This window comes from Hippocampus bargibanti, linkage group LG14 (assembly GCF_051943395.1).
Source record: "Hippocampus bargibanti isolate YZ-2025 linkage group LG14, ASM5194339v1, whole genome shotgun sequence".
In the NCBI taxonomy this organism is placed as follows: Eukaryota; Metazoa; Chordata; class Actinopteri; order Syngnathiformes; family Syngnathidae; genus Hippocampus; species Hippocampus bargibanti.
In genome coordinates, this window is record NC_142747.1 from 42111 (window position 1) to 61087 (window position 18977).

Consider the following 18977-nt stretch of genomic DNA (forward strand, 5'->3'; position numbering starts at 1 on the left):
GATTCTAGCTCGCATTCATTCGATTTGTCCTGAGACTGTGATCTCACTCGTAAAGTCCGACAGCTCCTAACCGAAACTAGCCTCGTTTCAGCCATCATTGATCTACGACGTTGTAACAGTTCCCATTGACCCAGATATCACTCTGAAGTACTACTTAACGGAATTCTTCGCTGTGACTCGTTCTGATTACCTGTAACGATACGTCAAATTTGATTCAGCTCTGAGAAGCTATGTACCTTAAACTGCATTTCAACTGCATCATTCAATTCTATTCATCTAGCCTCATTGACATCTGAGCCAATCAAGCTCGGAACTAGATTGCAATCTTAATGTATCTAGATTTGATTCGACATTGAGACTTTGTTAACTATGAACTGCGCGAATTGACATGATTACTCAATTTGCATTGTAAGCATTTATGGTGTTTTCATAATCATCATTTTGGTATTTGCCATTAATATTGGTGGGATTCTATTTAAGTCTTTCTCAGCCATTACTCATCCTCACCTCATACCTATTAATTTCGTCCATTTCCATTTACACTATCATCTCTCTCGCTTCGTTTGCTCCAGTTTCAATGCGACTAGTCTTATCACTCTTTGTCCAATCGAATTCTCTACTGATCCTACCCATAAGCTCTCGTACATGTATGCTTTCGCATATCTCAACATCACTTAATCTTCTCATAGTCATACTCTGTTTTTTATCATTGACCTTCAGATCGCTTGTTAAGTCTATGCATATCATAGCTCGTATTTAAGCTATTACGTATACTACATGCTAATTGCAGTAATCAAATGTAATATCATGAAATGACAGTATAATTAGAATCATGATATATTCATCTATTCATATCGTTGATAATATTATGATCAATAATGGCATATATGTCTGATCACAGGCCAAACTATGCATACTATGACATCGAAATCAAGCATTATCATGAATTATGCACTATATATACAATCAGATTTGATTATAATCATCAAAAGATTACTGATGAATTGGCACAATGATTTGACTGTAAAGTGACATCTATGTCAGCAAATACTTAATGCATAAAGATTCCATACATATAAGTACTATAAATTCTTAAGTCAGCATAATGTATAATCACTAATAATAGCATTGATATTGCATATATGTGAATGAACAGGTATAGATGCAGATCACATAATGATCATCGAAAACATTGCCATATTGCATGAAACTGTATGATGACTGCAGTCTCCAATACATTTACTCACATACCAGACATAAGTAGGACTCATGTGTCAACCAGATAAGCATTATGACATAGTTGTATTAACGGATATAGTCTATCATTTACGAACATTCGCATCTCATGAGGAATCCACATCTCATCTTTGGCAGAATCTCCACTAACATATACTGCTAGCAAGATTAGTATTGCTGGAGCTCCAACACTTAGAAAATATTCCAAAAGTAGAGGCCGAGATTCCCCCGCGCATGCCCGCCTTTGGTGCTTGATAGCCGGCTTGAAGACCTCCGCAAACCCCCGCTGTCAGACTTCCAGGGAGGCTGCTTCATCCACCAGCTTACTTCCCCGCAGCTCTGGTTCCCCGGGTGGCGTCGGGGGACCGGCTGTCGCCCCCCTGCTGGAGCTCCAACACTTAGAAAATATTCCAAAAGTAGAGGCCGAGATTCCCCCACGCATGCCCGCCTGTGGTGCTTGATAGCCGGCTTGAAGACCTCCGTAAACCCCCGCTGTCAGACTTCCAGGGAGGCTGCTTCATCCCCCCAGCTTACTTCCCCGCAGCTCTGGTTCCCCGGGTGGCGTCGGGGGACCGGCTGTCGCCGTCTTGCTGGAGCTCCAACACTTAGAAAATATTCCAAAAGTAGAGGGCGAGATTCCCCCACGCATGCCCGCCTGTGGTGCTTGATAGCCGGCTTGAAGACCTCCGCAAACCCCCGCTGTCAGACTTCCAGGGAGGCTGCTTCATCCCCCAGCTCACTCCCCCGCAGCTCTGGTTCCCCGGGCGGCGTCTGGGGACCGGCTGTCGCCCCCCTGCTGGAGCTCCAACACTTAGAAAATATTCCAAAAGTAGAGGCCGAGATTCCCCCGCGCATGCCCGCCTTTGGTGCTTGATAGCCGGCTTGAAGACCTCCGCAAACCCCCGCTGTCAGACTTCCAGGGAGGCTGCTTCATCCCCCAGCTCACTCCCCCGCAGCTCTGGTTCCCCGGGCGGCGTCTGGGGACCGGCTGTCGCCCCCCTGCTGGAGCTCCAACACTTAGAAAATATTCCAAAAGTAGAGGCCGAGATTCCCCCACGCATGCCCGCCTTTGGTGCTTGATAGCCGGCTTGAAGACCTCCGCAAACCCCCGCTGTCAGACTTCCAGGGAGGCTGCTTCATCCCCCAGCTCACTCCCCCGCAGCTCTGGTTCCCCGGGCGGCATCGGGGGACCGGCTGTCGCCGTCTTGCTGGAGCTCCAACACTTAGAAAATATTCCAAAAGTAGAGGCCGAGATTCCCCCACGCATGCCCGCCTGTGGTGCTTGATAGCCGGCTTGAAGACCTCCGTAAACCCCCGCTGTCAGACTTCCAGGGAGGCTGCTTCATCCCCCCAGCTTACTTCCCCGCAGCTCTGGTTCCCAGGGTGGCGTCGGGGGACCGGCTGTCGCCCCCCTGCTGGAGCTCCAACACTTAGAAAATATTCCAAAAGTAGAGGCCGAGATTCCCCCACGCATGCCCGCCTTTGGTGCTTGATAGCCGGCTTGAAGACCTCCGCAAACCCCCGCTGTCAGACTTCCAGGGAGGCTGCTTCATCCCCCAGCTCACTCCCCCGCAGCTCTGGTTCCCCGGGCGGCATCGGGGGACCGGCTGTCGCCGTCTTGCTGGAGCTCCAACACTTAGAAAATATTCCAAAAGTAGAGGCCGAGATTCCCCCGCGCATGCCCGCCTTTGGTGCTTGATAGTCGGCTTGAAGACCTCCGTAAACCCCCGCTGTCAGACTTCCAGGGAGGCTGCTTCATCCCCCAGCTCACTCCCCCGCAGCTCTGGTTCCCCGGGCGGCGTCTGGGGACCGGCTGTCGCCCCCCTGCTGGAGCTCCAACACTTAGAAAATATTCCAAAAGTAGAGGCCGAGATTCCCCCACGCATGCCCGCCTTTGGTGCTTGATAGCCGGCTTGAAGACCTCCGCAAACCCCCGCTGTCAGACTTCCAGGGAGGCTGCTTCATCCCCCAGCTCACTCCCCCGCAGCTCTGGTTCCCCGGGCGGCGTCGGGGGACCGGCTGTCGCCGTCTTGCTGGAGCTCCAACACTTAGAAAATATTCCAAAAGTAGAGGCCGAGATTCCCCCGCGCATGCCCGCCTTTGGTGCTTGATAGCCGGCTTGAAGACCTCCGCAAACCCCCGCTGTCAGACTTCCAGGGAGGCTGCTTCATCCCCCAGCTTACTTCCCCGCAGCTCTGGTTCCCCGGGCGGCGTCTGGGGACCGGCTGTCGCCCCCCTGCTGGAGCTCCAACACTTAGAAAATATTCCAAAAGTAGAGGCCGAGATTCCCTCACGCATGCCCGCCTGTGGTGCTTGATAGCCGGCTTGAAGACCTCCGTAAACCCCCGCTGTCAGACTTCCAGGGAGGCTGCTTCATCCCCCCAGCTTACTTCCCCGCAGCTCTGGTTCCCTGGGTGACGTCGGGGGACCGGCTGTCGCCGTCTTGCTGGAGCTCCAACACTTAGAAAATATTCCAAAAGTAGAGGCCGAGATTCCCCCACGCATGCCCGCCTGTGGTGCTTGATAGCCGGCTTGAAGACCTCCGCAAACCCCCGATGTCAGACTTCCAGGGAGGCTGCTTCATCCCCCATCTCACTCCCCCGCAGCTCTGGTTCCCCGGGCGGCGTCGGGGGACCGGCTGTCGCCGTCTTGCTGGAGCTCCAACACTTAGAAAATATTCCAAAAGAAGAGGCCGAGATTCCCCCGCGCATGCCCGCCTTTGGTGCTTGATAGTCGGCTTGAAGACAATCCCCTGCTTTAACCACATCACCACCGTCCTCTGACAGTTCCACTGGCTCCCAGTTAAACTTAGAATTGACTTCAAAAAACTTCTTTATACATTTCAAGGACAACCGACTTCTCCGGACAAGTTGTGTCCATATCGTGTAAAATGGCTTCAAATTATTTCTACTCAGCGTATTTTAAACAGATTCCACAGCAAATCACTATATTTTACGTTTTAAGACTCGCGCTGAATATTCAGCAAGTCTTGTTTTTGAGTTGGTGACGAGTCCTCACCCTACGTCACTGAAGGAACGCCCCTAACCGAGAAAAAGACACATCGTAGCAGTCCTTCCATCACGTCAATGTATTTTGCTGTACTTGTTTTGTCTGAAAACCTCGTGTTGCACCCAAAAGCCGCCAGAAGAGGGCTACCAAGCTCCATGGAAGGAATTTATCAGCCTGTGGAAACGGGCTGATTCATTCCTTACACGGAGCTCTGCCGACATCTTCTGCATTTTCCGTGACACCACATGTCAGTCTTGAGCCATTAAAACGACCCAGAAAACGTTTAATCGATTGCAAAAATGTATGCTTTCCTCTTCAGAACTATTGGAATCATATTTATAACTGGATGTGTAACAAGAAAGCTTCTTCTCAGAATCTGAAGCCATTGTTTTGATTCTCGAGCAATGCAAGACGTCTTGGCGTGACGTCACGAACTGGGGGCGGGACTTTCTAAAAATGGCCAATTCGCAGCTCAATTCTTTGCAGACTTTAAGCCATTTTTATTGGTGTTTTCCATTTGAATAAAAATATCATGCGGCGTGTTTTGGGTATTTTAGATGCATTAAAAGGTTTTTTTGATGTCGGGTGTCCTTTAAAGCCATCCATAACCTCACACCCCCATACCGATCTGACCTTCAAATTTCTGTTCCATTTCGTTCTTTCAGATCCTCATCCTCCCTCCACCTCTGTGTGCCCCCTGCCCGTTTCAGCACAATGACGGACAGGTCTTTCAAGCGCTTTGCCCCAAAGCTCCGGAACTCTCTTTCTCCCAAAATCCGTAACATCGATTCGCTTTCCACCCATCTCAAAACCCATCTATTTAAAAGTGCCTTCTCTGTACAGTTTTATCTCTTGTTCTTTTAATAATTCTATCTGTAATTTTATGTATGTCCTTGTTGTGTGACTGTAAAGTGTCCATGTGTTCACGCAGCTCTGATATGTTTATGTGCAGTGTGCGCGGAAAACACGGGCGTTTCAGTTAATACCCAACCAGGATAATACATGAAAACAATGACAGTTATAATATAGAATCCATCGGTCATCTGATTCACTTATCTTCAGTTGAAAAAAGAAACTTAAAATGGCACAAATGGAGGGAAACACTATGCTATGTCACATACTGGACTTTGCTGCTGTGAAATGTAAATTTCTCCACTGCGAGACTAATAAAGGCAAATCCAATCCAATATCATACATATATATATATGCATATATATGTATTTCATCTGTGCTGTATGGCATGCATAATAGCATATTTGACAATAAAGCTGACTTTGACTTTGATATTGTTGGCCAATATGGCACTTAACTTGCATAAAGAGACCGAGTACACAAAAACGACTCACCTCAAGTAAAATTTCGTCTTTTGTTTTGAAGGGAGCTGGTTGGATTGAATCCTTGTCATCAACAGCATTTCCAAACACAATGGGAGATGAAAACGAGGATGATGTAGAGGAGCGGTCACTAAGAACAGAAAAGAACCATCATGAACAATAACTTGTCATTTGAAACATATGATGCGTGCAGTTCTATTTTGATCTTCTCATACCTGTCACTGCCAAAGCCCTCCTTGTTACGCTCACACACCAAAGATAGCATTGCTGCAGCTGACACCGGACGTGCACATACATGTGGCTCTGGGTTCTCCATACAGGGTGATTTCACTGGAATTTCCACTTGATCGGCCATGTTCATCTCATGAGGGGAATGTTCCATCTCTTCATTCTTTGGCAGAATAATTTCCTCCATCTAAAGTTACGTGTAGCCACAGAATATAAGTACACTTTACTGTTATCAACCAAATGAGATTTTGATTAGAAATGTTGATATCATACATACATACACACACACACACACACACACACACACACACACACACACACACACACACACACACACACACACAAGCGCACACACACACACACACACACACACACACACACACACACACACAAATACACACATACACACATACACACATACATACATACATGACTGTCTGGAGCTCCACGTCTTTTTGCCTTCTTAATAACACCAGATGTGTGGATATGCCTTTTCCTTTGTTTTATTACATGCGGGTTACCAGGTAGCAGTGTACACAACAAAACAGAATGAACGTGTGTGATTGTATAGTGATTACTTACAGAAGAGGGAAATACGTACAACACAAGTTCACCACTGTTATTGAGGTGACCTCCCTGAACACATCATATGCAGAACGGCGGCGCCACGTACAATAATGGCGGCCGCAGCGAACTGCCGACGCGCCAAATGAGAAACGACACAAACAACGATATACAGGAAACACATTCAACACTTTGACACTTTAAAAAACCTGTCAAAGTCAACACTTGGGACACATTCAACACTTTGACACTTTAAAAAACCTGTCAAAGTCAACACTTGGGACACATTCAACACTTTGACACTTTAAAAAACCTGTCAAAGTCAACACTTAGAAAATTTTCAACACTTAGAAAAATTTCCAAAGTCAGCACTTAGAAAATTTTTCAGAGTCAACACTTAGAAAATTTTTCAGAGTCAACACTTAGAAAATATTTCAAAAGGAACAGGCCGAGATTCCCCCGCGCATGCCCGCCTTTGGTGCTTGATAGCCGGCTTGAAGACCTCCGCAAACCCCCGCTGTCAGACTTCCAGGGAGGCTGCTTCATCCCCCAGCTTACTTCCCCGCAGCTCTGGTTCCCCGGGTGGCGTCGGGGGACCGGCTGTCGCCGTCTTGCTGGAGCTCCAACACTTAGAAAATATTCCAAAAGTAGAGGCCGAGATTCCCCCGCGCATGCCCGCCTTTGGTGCTTGATAGTCGGCTTGAAGACCTCCGTAAACCCCCGCTGTCAGACTTCCAGGGAGGCTGCTTCATCCCCCAGCTCACTCCCCCGCAGCTCTGGTTCCCCGGGCGGCGTCTGGGGACCGGCTGTCGCCCCCCTGCTGGAGCTCCAACACTTAGAAAATATTCCAAAAGTAGAGGCCGAGATTCCCCCACGCATGCCCGCCTTTGGTGCTTGATAGCCGGCTTGAAGACCTCCGCAAACCCCCGCTGTCAGACTTCCAGGGAGGCTGCTTCATCCCCCAGCTCACTCCCCCGCAGCTCTGGTTCCCCGGGCGGCGTCGGGGGACCGGCTGTCGCCGTCTTGCTGGAGCTCCAACACTTAGAAAATATTCCAAAAGTAGAGGCCGAGATTCCCCCGCGCATGCCCGCCTTTGGTGCTTGATAGCCGGCTTGAAGACCTCCGCAAACCCCCGCTGTCAGACTTCCAGGGAGGCTGCTTCATCCCCCAGCTTACTTCCCCGCAGCTCTGGTTCCCCGGGCGGCGTCTGGGGACCGGCTGTCGCCCCCCTGCTGGAGCTCCAACACTTAGAAAATATTCCAAAAGTAGAGGCCGAGATTCCCTCACGCATGCCCGCCTGTGGTGCTTGATAGCCGGCTTGAAGACCTCCGTAAACCCCCGCTGTCAGACTTCCAGGGAGGCTGCTTCATCCCCCCAGCTTACTTCCCCGCAGCTCTGGTTCCCTGGGTGACGTCGGGGGACCGGCTGTCGCCGTCTTGCTGGAGCTCCAACACTTAGAAAATATTCCAAAAGTAGAGGCCGAGATTCCCCCACGCATGCCCGCCTGTGGTGCTTGATAGCCGGCTTGAAGACCTCCGCAAACCCCCGCTGTCAGACTTCCAGGGAGGCTGCTTCATCCCCCATCTCACTCCCCCGCAGCTCTGGTTCCCCGGGCGGCGTCGGGGGACCGGCTGTCGCCGTCTTGCTGGAGCTCCAACACTTAGAAAATATTCCAAAAGTAGAGGCCGAGATTCCCCCGCGCATGCCCGCCTTTGGTGCTTGATAGTCGGCTTGAAGACAATCCCCTGCTTTAACCACATCACCACCGTCCTCTGACAGTTCCACTGGCTCCCAGTTAAACTTAGAATTGACTTCAAAAAACTTCTTTATACATTTCAAGGACAACCGACTTCTCCGGACAAGTTGTGTCCATATCGTGTAAAATGGCTTCAAATTATTTCTACTCAGCGTATTTTAAACAGATTCCACAGCAAATCACTATATTTTACGTTTTAAGACTCGCGCTGAATATTCAGCAAGTCTTGTTTTTGAGTTGGTGACGAGTCCTCACCCTACGTCACTGAAGGAACGCCCCTAACCGAGAAAAAGACACATCGTAGCAGTCCTTCCATCACGTCAATGTATTTTGCTGTACTTGTTTTGTCTGAAAACCTCGTGTTGCACCCAAAAGCCGCCAGAAGAGGGCTACCAAGCTCCATGGAAGGAATTTATCAGCCTGTGGAAACGGGCTGATTCATTCCTTACACGGAGCTCTGCCGACATCTTCTGCATTTTCCGTGACACCACATGTCAGTCTTGAGCCATTAAAACGACCCAGAAAACGTTTAATCGATTGCAAAAATGTATGCTTTCCTCTTCAGAACTATTGGAATCATATTTATAACTGGATGTGTAACAAGAAAGCTTCTTCTCAGAATCTGAAGCCATTGTTTTGATTCTCGAGCAATGCAAGACGTCTTGGCGTGACGTCACGAACTGGGGGCGGGACTTTCTAAAAATGGCCAATTCGCAGCTCAATTCTTTGCAGACTTTAAGCCATTTTTATTGGTGTTTTCCATTTGAATAAAAATATCATGCGGCGTGTTTTGGGTATTTTAGATGCATTAAAAGGTTTTTTTGATGTCGGGTGTCCTTTAAAGCCATCCATAACCTCACACCCCCATACCGATCTGACCTTCAAATTTCTGTTCCATTTCGTTCTTTCAGATCCTCATCCTCCCTCCACCTCTGTGTGCCCCCTGCCCGTTTCAGCACAATGACGGACAGGTCTTTCAAGCGCTTTGCCCCAAAGCTCCGGAACTCTCTTTCTCCCAAAATCCGTAACATCGATTCGCTTTCCACCCATCTCAAAACCCATCTATTTAAAAGTGCCTTCTCTGTACAGTTTTATCTCTTGTTCTTTTAATAATTCTATCTGTAATTTTATGTATGTCCTTGTTGTGTGACTGTAAAGTGTCCATGTGTTCACGCAGCTCTGATATGTTTATGTGCAGTGTGCGCGGAAAACACGGGCGTTTCAGTTAATACCCAACCAGGATAATACATGAAAACAATGACAGTTATAATATAGAATCCATCGGTCATCTGATTCACTTATCTTCAGTTGAAAAAAGAAACTTAAAATGGCACAAATGGAGGGAAACACTATGCTATGTCACATACTGGACTTTGCTGCTGTGAAATGTAAATTTCTCCACTGCGAGACTAATAAAGGCAAATCCAATCCAATATCATACATATATATATATGCATATATATGTATTTCATCTGTGCTGTATGGCATGCATAATAGCATATTTGACAATAAAGCTGACTTTGACTTTGATATTGTTGGCCAATATGGCACTTAACTTGCATAAAGAGACCGAGTACACAAAAACGACTCACCTCAAGTAAAATTTCGTCTTTTGTTTTGAAGGGAGCTGGTTGGATTGAATCCTTGTCATCAACAGCATTTCCAAACACAATGGGAGATGAAAACGAGGATGATGTAGAGGAGCGGTCACTAAGAACAGAAAAGAACCATCATGAACAATAACTTGTCATTTGAAACATATGATGCGTGCAGTTCTATTTTGATCTTCTCATACCTGTCACTGCCAAAGCCCTCCTTGTTACGCTCACACACCAAAGATAGCATTGCTGCAGCTGACACCGGACGTGCACATACATGTGGCTCTGGGTTCTCCATACAGGGTGATTTCACTGGAATTTCCACTTGATCGGCCATGTTCATCTCATGAGGGGAATGTTCCATCTCTTCATTCTTTGGCAGAATAATTTCCTCCATCTAAAGTTACGTGTAGCCACAGAATATAAGTACACTTTACTGTTATCAACCAAATGAGATTTTGATTAGAAATGTTGATATCATACATACATACACACACACACACACACACACAAGCGCACACACACACACACACACACACACACACACACAAATACACACATACACACATACATACATACATGACTTTCTGGAGCTCCACGTCTTTTTGCCTTCTTAATAACACCAGATGTGTGGATATGCCTTTTCCTTTGTTTTATTACATGCGGGTTACCAGGTAGCAGTGTACACAACAAAACAGAATGAACGTGTGTGATTGTATAGTGATTACTTACAGAAGAGGGAAATACGTACAACACAAGTTCACCACTGTTATTGAGGTGACCTCCCTGAACACATCATATGCAGAACGGCGGCGCCACGTACAATAATGGCGGCCGCAGCGAACTGCCGACGCGCCAAATGAGAAACGACACAAACAACGATATACAGGAAACACATTCAACACTTTGACACTTTAAAAAACCTGTCAAAGTCAACACTTGGGACACATTCAACACTTTGACACTTTAAAAAACCTGTCAAAGTCAACACTTGGGACACATTCAACACTTTGACACTTTAAAAAACCTGTCAAAGTCAACACTTAGAAAATTTTCAACACTTAGAAAAATTTCCAAAGTCAGCACTTAGAAAATTTTTCAGAGTCAACACTTAGAAAATTTTTCAGAGTCAACACTTAGAAAATATTTCAAAAGGAACAGGCCGAGATTCCCCCGCGCATGCCCGCCTTTGGTGCTTGATAGCCGGCTTGAAGACCTCCGCAAACCCCCGCTGTCAGACTTCCAGGGAGGCTGCTTCATCCCCCCAGCTTACTTCCCCGCAGCTCTGGTTCCCCGGGTGGCGTCGGGGGACCGGCTGTCGCCGTCTTGCTGGAGCTCCAACACTTAGAAAATATTCCAAAAGTAGAGGCCGAGATTCCCCCGCGCATGCCCGCCTTTGGTGCTTGATAGTCGGCTTGAAGACCTCCGTAAACCCCCGCTGTCAGACTTCCAGGGAGGCTGCTTCATCCCCCAGCTCACTCCCCCGCAGCTCTGGTTCCCCGGGCGGCGTCTGGGGACCGGCTGTCGCCCCCCTGCTGGAGCTCCAACACTTAGAAAATATTCCAAAAGTAGAGGCCGAGATTCCCCCACGCATGCCCGCCTTTGGTGCTTGATAGCCGGCTTGAAGACCTCCGCAAACCCCCGCTGTCAGACTTCCAGGGAGGCTGCTTCATCCCCCAGCTCACTCCCCCGCAGCTCTGGTTCCCCGGGCGGCGTCGGGGGACCGGCTGTCGCCGTCTTGCTGGAGCTCCAACACTTAGAAAATATTCCAAAAGTAGAGGCCGAGATTCCCCCGCGCATGCCCGCCTTTGGTGCTTGATAGCCGGCTTGAAGACCTCCGCAAACCCCCGCTGTCAGACTTCCAGGGAGGCTGCTTCATCCCCCAGCTTACTTCCCCGCAGCTCTGGTTCCCCGGGCGGCGTCTGGGGACCGGCTGTCGCCCCCCTGCTGGAGCTCCAACACTTAGAAAATATTCCAAAAGTAGAGGCCGAGATTCCCTCACGCATGCCCGCCTGTGGTGCTTGATAGCCGGCTTGAAGACCTACGTAAACCCCCGCTGTCAGACTTCCAGGGAGGCTGCTTCATCCCCCCAGCTTACTTCCCCGCAGCTCTGGTTCCCTGGGTGACGTCGGGGGACCGGCTGTCGCCGTCTTGCTGGAGCTCCAACACTTAGAAAATATTCCAAAAGTAGAGGCCGAGATTCCCCCACGCATGCCCGCCTGTGGTGCTTGATAGCCGGCTTGAAGACCTCCGCAAACCCCCGATGTCAGACTTCCAGGGAGGCTGCTTCATCCCCCATCTCACTCCCCCGCAGCTCTGGTTCCCCGGGCGGCGTCGGGGGACCGGCTGTCGCCGTCTTGCTGGAGCTCCAACACTTAGAAAATATTCCAAAAGAAGAGGCCGAGATTCCCCCGCGCATGCCCGCCTTTGGTGCTTGATAGTCGGCTTGAAGACAATCCCCTGCTTTAACCACATCACCACCGTCCTCTGACAGTTCCACTGGCTCCCAGTTAAACTTAGAATTGACTTCAAAAAACTTCTTTATACATTTCAAGGACAACCGACTTCTCCGGACAAGTTGTGTCCATATCGTGTAAAATGGCTTCAAATTATTTCTACTCAGCGTATTTTAAACAGATTCCACAGCAAATCACTATATTTTACGTTTTAAGACTCGCGCTGAATATTCAGCAAGTCTTGTTTTTGAGTTGGTGACGAGTCCTCACCCTACGTCACTGAAGGAACGCCCCTAACCGAGAAAAAGACACATCGTAGCAGTCCTTCCATCACGTCAATGTATTTTGCTGTACTTGTTTTGTCTGAAAACCTCGTGTTGCACCCAAAAGCCGCCAGAAGAGGGCTACCAAGCTCCATGGAAGGAATTTATCAGCCTGTGGAAACGGGCTGATTCATTCCTTACACGGAGCTCTGCCGACATCTTCTGCATTTTCCGTGACACCACATGTCAGTCTTGAGCCATTAAAACGACCCAGAAAACGTTTAATCGATTGCAAAAATGTATGCTTTCCTCTTCAGAACTATTGGAATCATATTTATAACTGGATGTGTAACAAGAAAGCTTCTTCTCAGAATCTGAAGCCATTGTTTTGATTCTCGAGCAATGCAAGACGTCTTGGCGTGACGTCACGAACTGGGGGCGGGACTTTCTAAAAATGGCCAATTCGCAGCTCAATTCTTTGCAGACTTTAAGCCATTTTTATTGGTGTTTTCCATTTGAATAAAAATATCATGCGGCGTGTTTTGGGTATTTTAGATGCATTAAAAGGTTTTTTTTGATGTCGGGTGTCCTTTAAAGCCATCCATAACCTCACACCCCCATACCGATCTGACCTTCAAATTTCTGTTCCATTTCGTTCTTTCAGATCCTCATCCTCCCTCCACCTCTGTGTGCCCCCTGCCCGTTTCAGCACAATGACGGACAGGTCTTTCAAGCGCTTTGCCCCAAAGCTCCGGAACTCTCTTTCTCCCAAAATCCGTAACATCGATTCGCTTTCCACCCATCTCAAAACCCATCTATTTAAAAGTGCCTTCTCTGTACAGTTTTATCTCTTGTTCTTTTAATAATTCTATCTGTAATTTTATGTATGTCCTTGTTGTGTGACTGTAAAGTGTCCATGTGTTCACGCAGCTCTGATATGTTTATGTGCAGTGTGCGCGGAAAACACGGGCGTTTCAGTTAATACCCAACCAGGATAATACATGAAAACAATGACAGTTATAATATACAATCCATCGGTCATCTGATTCACTTATCTTCAGTTGAAAAAAGAAACTTAAAATGGCACAAATGGAAGGAAACACTATGCTATGTCACATACTGGACTTTGCTGCTGTGAAATGTAAATTTCTCCACTGCGAGACTAATAAAGGCAAATCCAATCCAATATCATACATATATATATATATATATATATATATATATATATATATATATATATATATATATATATATATATATATATATATATATATATGTATTTCATCTGTGCTGTATGGCATGCATAATAGCATATTTGACAATAAAGCTGACTTTGACTTTGATATTGTTGGCCAATATGGCACTTAACTTGCATAAAGAGACCGAGTACACAAAAACGACTCACCTCAAGTAAAATTTCGTCTTTTGTTTTGAAGGGAGCTGGTTGGATTGAATCCTTGTCATCAACAGCATTTCCAAACACAATGGGAGATGAAAACGAGGATGATGTAGAGGAGCGGTCACTAAGAACAGAAAAGAACCATCATGAACAATAACTTGTCATTTGAAACATATGATGCGTGCAGTTCTATTTTGATCTTCTCATACCTGTCACTGCCAAAGCCCTCCTTGTTACGCTCACACACCAAAGATAGCATTGCTGCAGCTGACACCGGACGTGCACATACATGTGGCTCTGGGTTCTCCATACAGGGTGATTTCACTGGAATTTCCACTTGATCGGCCATGTTCATCTCATGAGGGGAATGTTCCATCTCTTCATTCTTTGGCAGAATAATTTCCTCCATCTAAAGTTACGTGTAGCCACAGAATATAAGTACACTTTACTGTTATCAACCAAATGAGATTTTGATTAGAAATGTTGATATCATACATACATACACACACACACACACACACACACACACAAGCGCACACACACACACACACACACACACACACACACACACACACACACACAAATACACACATACACACATACATACATACATGACTGTCTGGAACTCCACGTCTTTTTGCCTTCTTAATAACACCAGATGTGTGGATATGCCTTTTCCTTTGTTTTATTACATGCGGGTTACCAGGTAGCAGTGTACACAACAAAACAGAATGAACGTGTGTGATTGTATAGTGATTACTTACAGAAGAGGGAAATACGTACAACACAAGTTCACCACTGTTATTGAGGTGACCTCCCTGAACACATCATATGCAGAACGGCGGCGCCACGTACAATAATGGCGGCCGCAGCGAACTGCCGACGCGCCAAATGAGAAACGACACAAACAACGATATACAGGAAACACATTCAACACTTTGACACTTTAAAAAACCTGTCAAAGTCAACACTTGGGACACATTCAACACTTTGACACTTTAAAAAACCTGTCAAAGTCAACACTTAGAAAATTTTCAACACTTAGAAAAATTTCCAAAGTCAGCACTTAGAAAATTTTTCAGAGTCAACACTTAGAAAATATTTCAAAAGGAACAGGCCGAGATTCCCCCGCGCATGCCCGCCTTTGGTGCTTGATAGCCGGCTTGAAGACCTCCGCAAACCCCCGCTGTCAGACTTCCAGGGAGGCTGCTTCATCCCCCAGCTCACTCCCCCGCAGCTCTGGTTCCCCGGGCGGCGTCTGGGGACCGGCTGTCGCCCCCCTGCTGGAGCTCCAACACTTAGAAAATATTCCAAAAGTAGAGGCCGAGATTCCCCCACGCATGCCCACCTTTCGTGCTTGATAGCCGGCTTGAAGACCTCCGTAAACCCCCGCTGTCAGACTTCCAGGGAGGCTGCTTCATCCCCCAGCTTACTTCCCCGCAGCTCTGGTTCCCCGGGCGGCGTCTGGGGACCGGCTGTCGCCCCCCTGCTGGAGCTCCAACACTTAGAAAATATTCCAAAAGTAGAGGCCGAGATTCCCCCGCGCATGCCCGCCTTTGGTGCTTGATAGTCGGCTTGAAGACAATCCCCTGCTTTAACCACATCACCACCGTCCTCTGACAGTTCCACTGGCTCCCAGTTAAACTTAGAATTGACTTCAAAAAACTTCTTTATACATTTCAAGGACAATGGACTTCTCCGGACAAGTTGTGTCCATATCGTGTAAAATGGCTTCAAATTATTTCTACTCAGCGTATTTTAAACAGATTCCACAGCAAATCACTATATTTTACGTTTTAAGACTCGCGCTGAATATTCAGCAAGTCTTGTTTTTGAGTTGGTGACGAGTCCTCACCCTACGTCACTGAAGGAACGCCCCTAACCGAGAAAAAGACACATCGTAGCAGTCCTTCCATCACGTCAATGTATTTTGCTGTACTTGTTTTGTCTGAAAACCTCGTGTTGCACCCAAAAGCCGCCAGAAGAGGGCTACCAAGCTCCATGGAAGGAATTTATCAGCCTGTGGAAACGGGCTGATTCATTCCTTACACGGAGCTCTGCCGACATCTTCTGCATTTTCCGTGACACCACATGTCAGTCTTGAGCCATTAAAACGACCCAGAAAACGTTTAATCGATTGCAAAAATGTATGCTTTCCTCTTCAGAACTATTGGAATCATATTTACAACTGGATGTGTAACAAGAAAGCTTCTTCTCAGAATCTGAAGCCATTGTTTTGATTCTCGAGCAATGCAAGACGTCTTGGCGTGACGTCACGAACTGGGGGCGGGACATTGTAAAAATGGCCAGTTCGCAGCTCAATTCTTTGCAGACTTTAAGCCATTTTTATTGGTGTTTTCCATTTGAATAAAAATATCATGCGGCGTGTTTTGGGTATTTTAGATGCATTAAAAGGTTTTTTTGATGTCGGGTGTCCTTTAAAGCCATCCATAACCTCACACCCCCATACCGATCTGACCTTCAAATTTCTGTTCCATTTCGTTCTTTCAGATCCTCATCCTCCCTCCACCTCTGTGTGCCCCCTGCCCGTTTCAGCACAATGACGGACAGGTCTTTCAAGCGCTTTGCCCCAAAGCTCCGGAACTCTCTTTCTCCCAAAATCCGTAACATCGATTCGCTTTCCACCCATCTCAAAACCCATCTATTTAAAAGTGCCTTCTCTGTACAGTTTTATCTCTTGTTCTTTTAATAATTCTATCTGTAATTTTATGTATGTCCTTGTTGTGTGACTGTAAAGTGTCCATGTGTTCACGCAGCTCTGATATGTTTATGTGCAGTGTGCGCGGAAAACACGGGCGTTTCAGTTAATACCCAACCAGGATAATACATGAAAACAATGACAGTTATAATATAGAATCCATCGGTCATCTGATTCACTTATCTTCAGTTGAAAAAAGAAACTTAAAATGGCACAAATGGAGGGAAACACTATGCTATGTCACATACTGGACTTTGCTGCTGTGAAATGTAAATTTCTCCACTGCGAGACTAATAAAGGCAAATCCAATCCAATATCATACATATATATATGCATATATATGTATTTCATCTGTGCTGTATGGCATGCATAATAGCATATTTGACAATAAAGCTGACTTTGACTTTGATATTGTTGGCCAATATGGCACTTAACTTGCATAAAGAGACCGAGTACACAAAAACGACTCACCTCAAGTAAAATGTCGTCTTTTGTTTTGAAGGGAGCTGGTTGGATTGAATCCTTGTCATCAACAGCATTTCCAAACACAATGGGAGATGAAAACGAGGATGATGTAGAGGAGCGGTCACTAAGAACAGAAAACAACCATCATGAACAATAACTTGTCATTTGAAACATATGATGCGTGCAGTTCTATTTTGATCTTCTCATACCTGTCACTGCCAAAGCCCTCCTTGTTACGCTCACACACCAAAGATAGCATTGCTGCAGCTGACACCGGACGTGCACATACATGTGGCTCTGGGTTCTCCATACAGGGTGATTTCACTGGAATTTCCACTTGATCGGCCATGTTCATCTCATGAGGGGAATGTTCCATCTCTTCATTCTTTGGCAGAATAATTTCCTCCATCTAAAGTTACGTGTAGCCACAGAATATAAGTACACTTTACTGTTATCAACCAAATGAGATTTTGATTAGAAATGTTGATATCATACATACACACACACACACACACACACACACACACACACACACACACACACACAGCGCACACACACACACACACACACACACACACACACACACACACACAAATACACACATACACACATACATACATACATGACTGTCTGGAACTCCACGTCTTTTTGCCTTCTTAATAACACCAGATGTGTGGATATGCCTTTTCCTTTGTTTTATTACATGCGGGTTACCAGGTAGCAGTGTACACAACAAAACAGAATGAACGCGTGTGATTGTATAGTGATTACTTACAGAAGAGGGAAATACGTACAACACAAGTTCACCACTGTTATTGAGGTGACCTCCCTGAACACATCATATGCAGAACGGCGGCGCCACGTACAATAATGGCGGCCGCAGCGAACTGCCGACGCGCCAAATGAGAAACGACACAAACAACGATATACAGGAAACCCGAAATGAAACAAGCATTAGCTGGAACGCAGTATGGCAGAAGGGATAGGTAAAGTCGCATGGGTGTCGTCTCGGATATGACTGCGCGACAGAAAAGCACTATAAACTCAACTTCCACGCGACAAAACGTACATTAAGTCGCGGTACAAAAAGTAATGTGGGCTGGGAAGGAATCGGGGAAATAATTAGATACATCAGACAGTAGAAAAGGCAAAACAAAGTGAGATCTTGACATGAAAATGCGAGTTAATCCAGACCGTCGGTGACATGTGATTTACCATGCGACTTCTTCTTCTTCGGTAGCTCTGTCTGCAGTGGTGATGTGTCGTTCGCGAACGAGCCGGTTCTTAGAGCCGGTTACTCACAAGGATCCGGAAATGGGGGCCGACTTTTTTGTCCTGTATTCCCCGCCCCCAGTCTTCGGTGAAAGCTGCACGTGTTTGGTCGATATCTACGGAAGAGAATTAGGGCCTCTGAAGAAAAAAAAAATATGGTTGGCAAAATTCTTTAAAGTCAGAATTCTTTTCGTTGCGACTTTAAAGTCAGAATTCTGACTTTATTCTCAGAATTCTGACATTAAAGTCAGAATTCTGCCTTGTGACGTTCGTGGAGCTATTCAATTTTGGCCCCGTCAGCGTGTACAGTACGTTAAGTGTGGCTCGGAAGACAGGACATACGGTAATGTCGTCCCTTATCGACTTTTTACGGGGCCTACGAGTGTCGGAAGACATCATTTCTCTTTTGGAGGAGCAGAGGGTACGGAGCCCCTAAGGGGACATCAAAGAAAAAAAAAAAAAACTTTGCGACATCTCGCAAAGCTGGCTGACCCCAAGCTGACCCGGAAGTACATGGACGCACATTTTGCTTCTTAACTCTCTTATGTCTACACACATAAGTTTAGGAGCATTTCATTATTTGTACTTTGAGATGTAAAACATCTGTCATGGTCAACCTTGCATAGGGCAGTCTACAGTTGTATTTTCCATTTGTGTCTACAATTGATTTCATGGTTA

The 18977-nt window shown here is 46.5% G+C and overlaps 1 protein-coding gene across 2 annotated transcripts; it reads right to left on the bottom strand.

Annotated features, from left to right (window-relative positions):
• Positions 1-5393: 5393 nt before the first annotated feature.
• LOC148887918 (uncharacterized) lies at positions 5394-18347 on the bottom strand. Of its 2 annotated transcripts, none has more exons than XM_089014035.1 (9): positions 18243-18347; positions 17237-17436; positions 17034-17151; positions 14053-14252; positions 13850-13967; positions 9923-10122; positions 9720-9837; positions 5795-5994; positions 5394-5709 (listed from the first exon to the last, which is right to left on the bottom strand). In XM_089014035.1, exons 1-9 carry the CDS (start codon positions 18243-18245, stop codon positions 5409-5411), a joined length of 1458 nt encoding a protein of 485 aa, XP_088870161.1. In that variant the 5' UTR covers positions 18246-18347; the 3' UTR covers positions 5394-5408. The 2 variants fall into 2 exon arrangements, with proteins under 2 accessions (XP_088870161.1, XP_088870163.1); XM_089014037.1 differs by having other exon boundaries at positions 17650-18281.
• Between the last annotated feature and the right edge of the window lie 630 nt (positions 18348-18977).

Excerpts from the sequence above, each read along its gene's own strand:
- LOC148887918 (XM_089014035.1), bottom strand. Across the intron at positions 17,152-17,236 it reads GAGGGCTTTGGCAGTGACAG|TGACCGCTCCTCTACATCAT; the intron begins GTATGAGAAGAT and ends TTCTGTTCTTAG. Across the intron at positions 14,253-17,033 it reads AAGACGACATTTTACTTGAG|ATGGAGGAAATTATTCTGCC; the intron begins GTGAGTCGTTTT and ends ACGTAACTTTAG.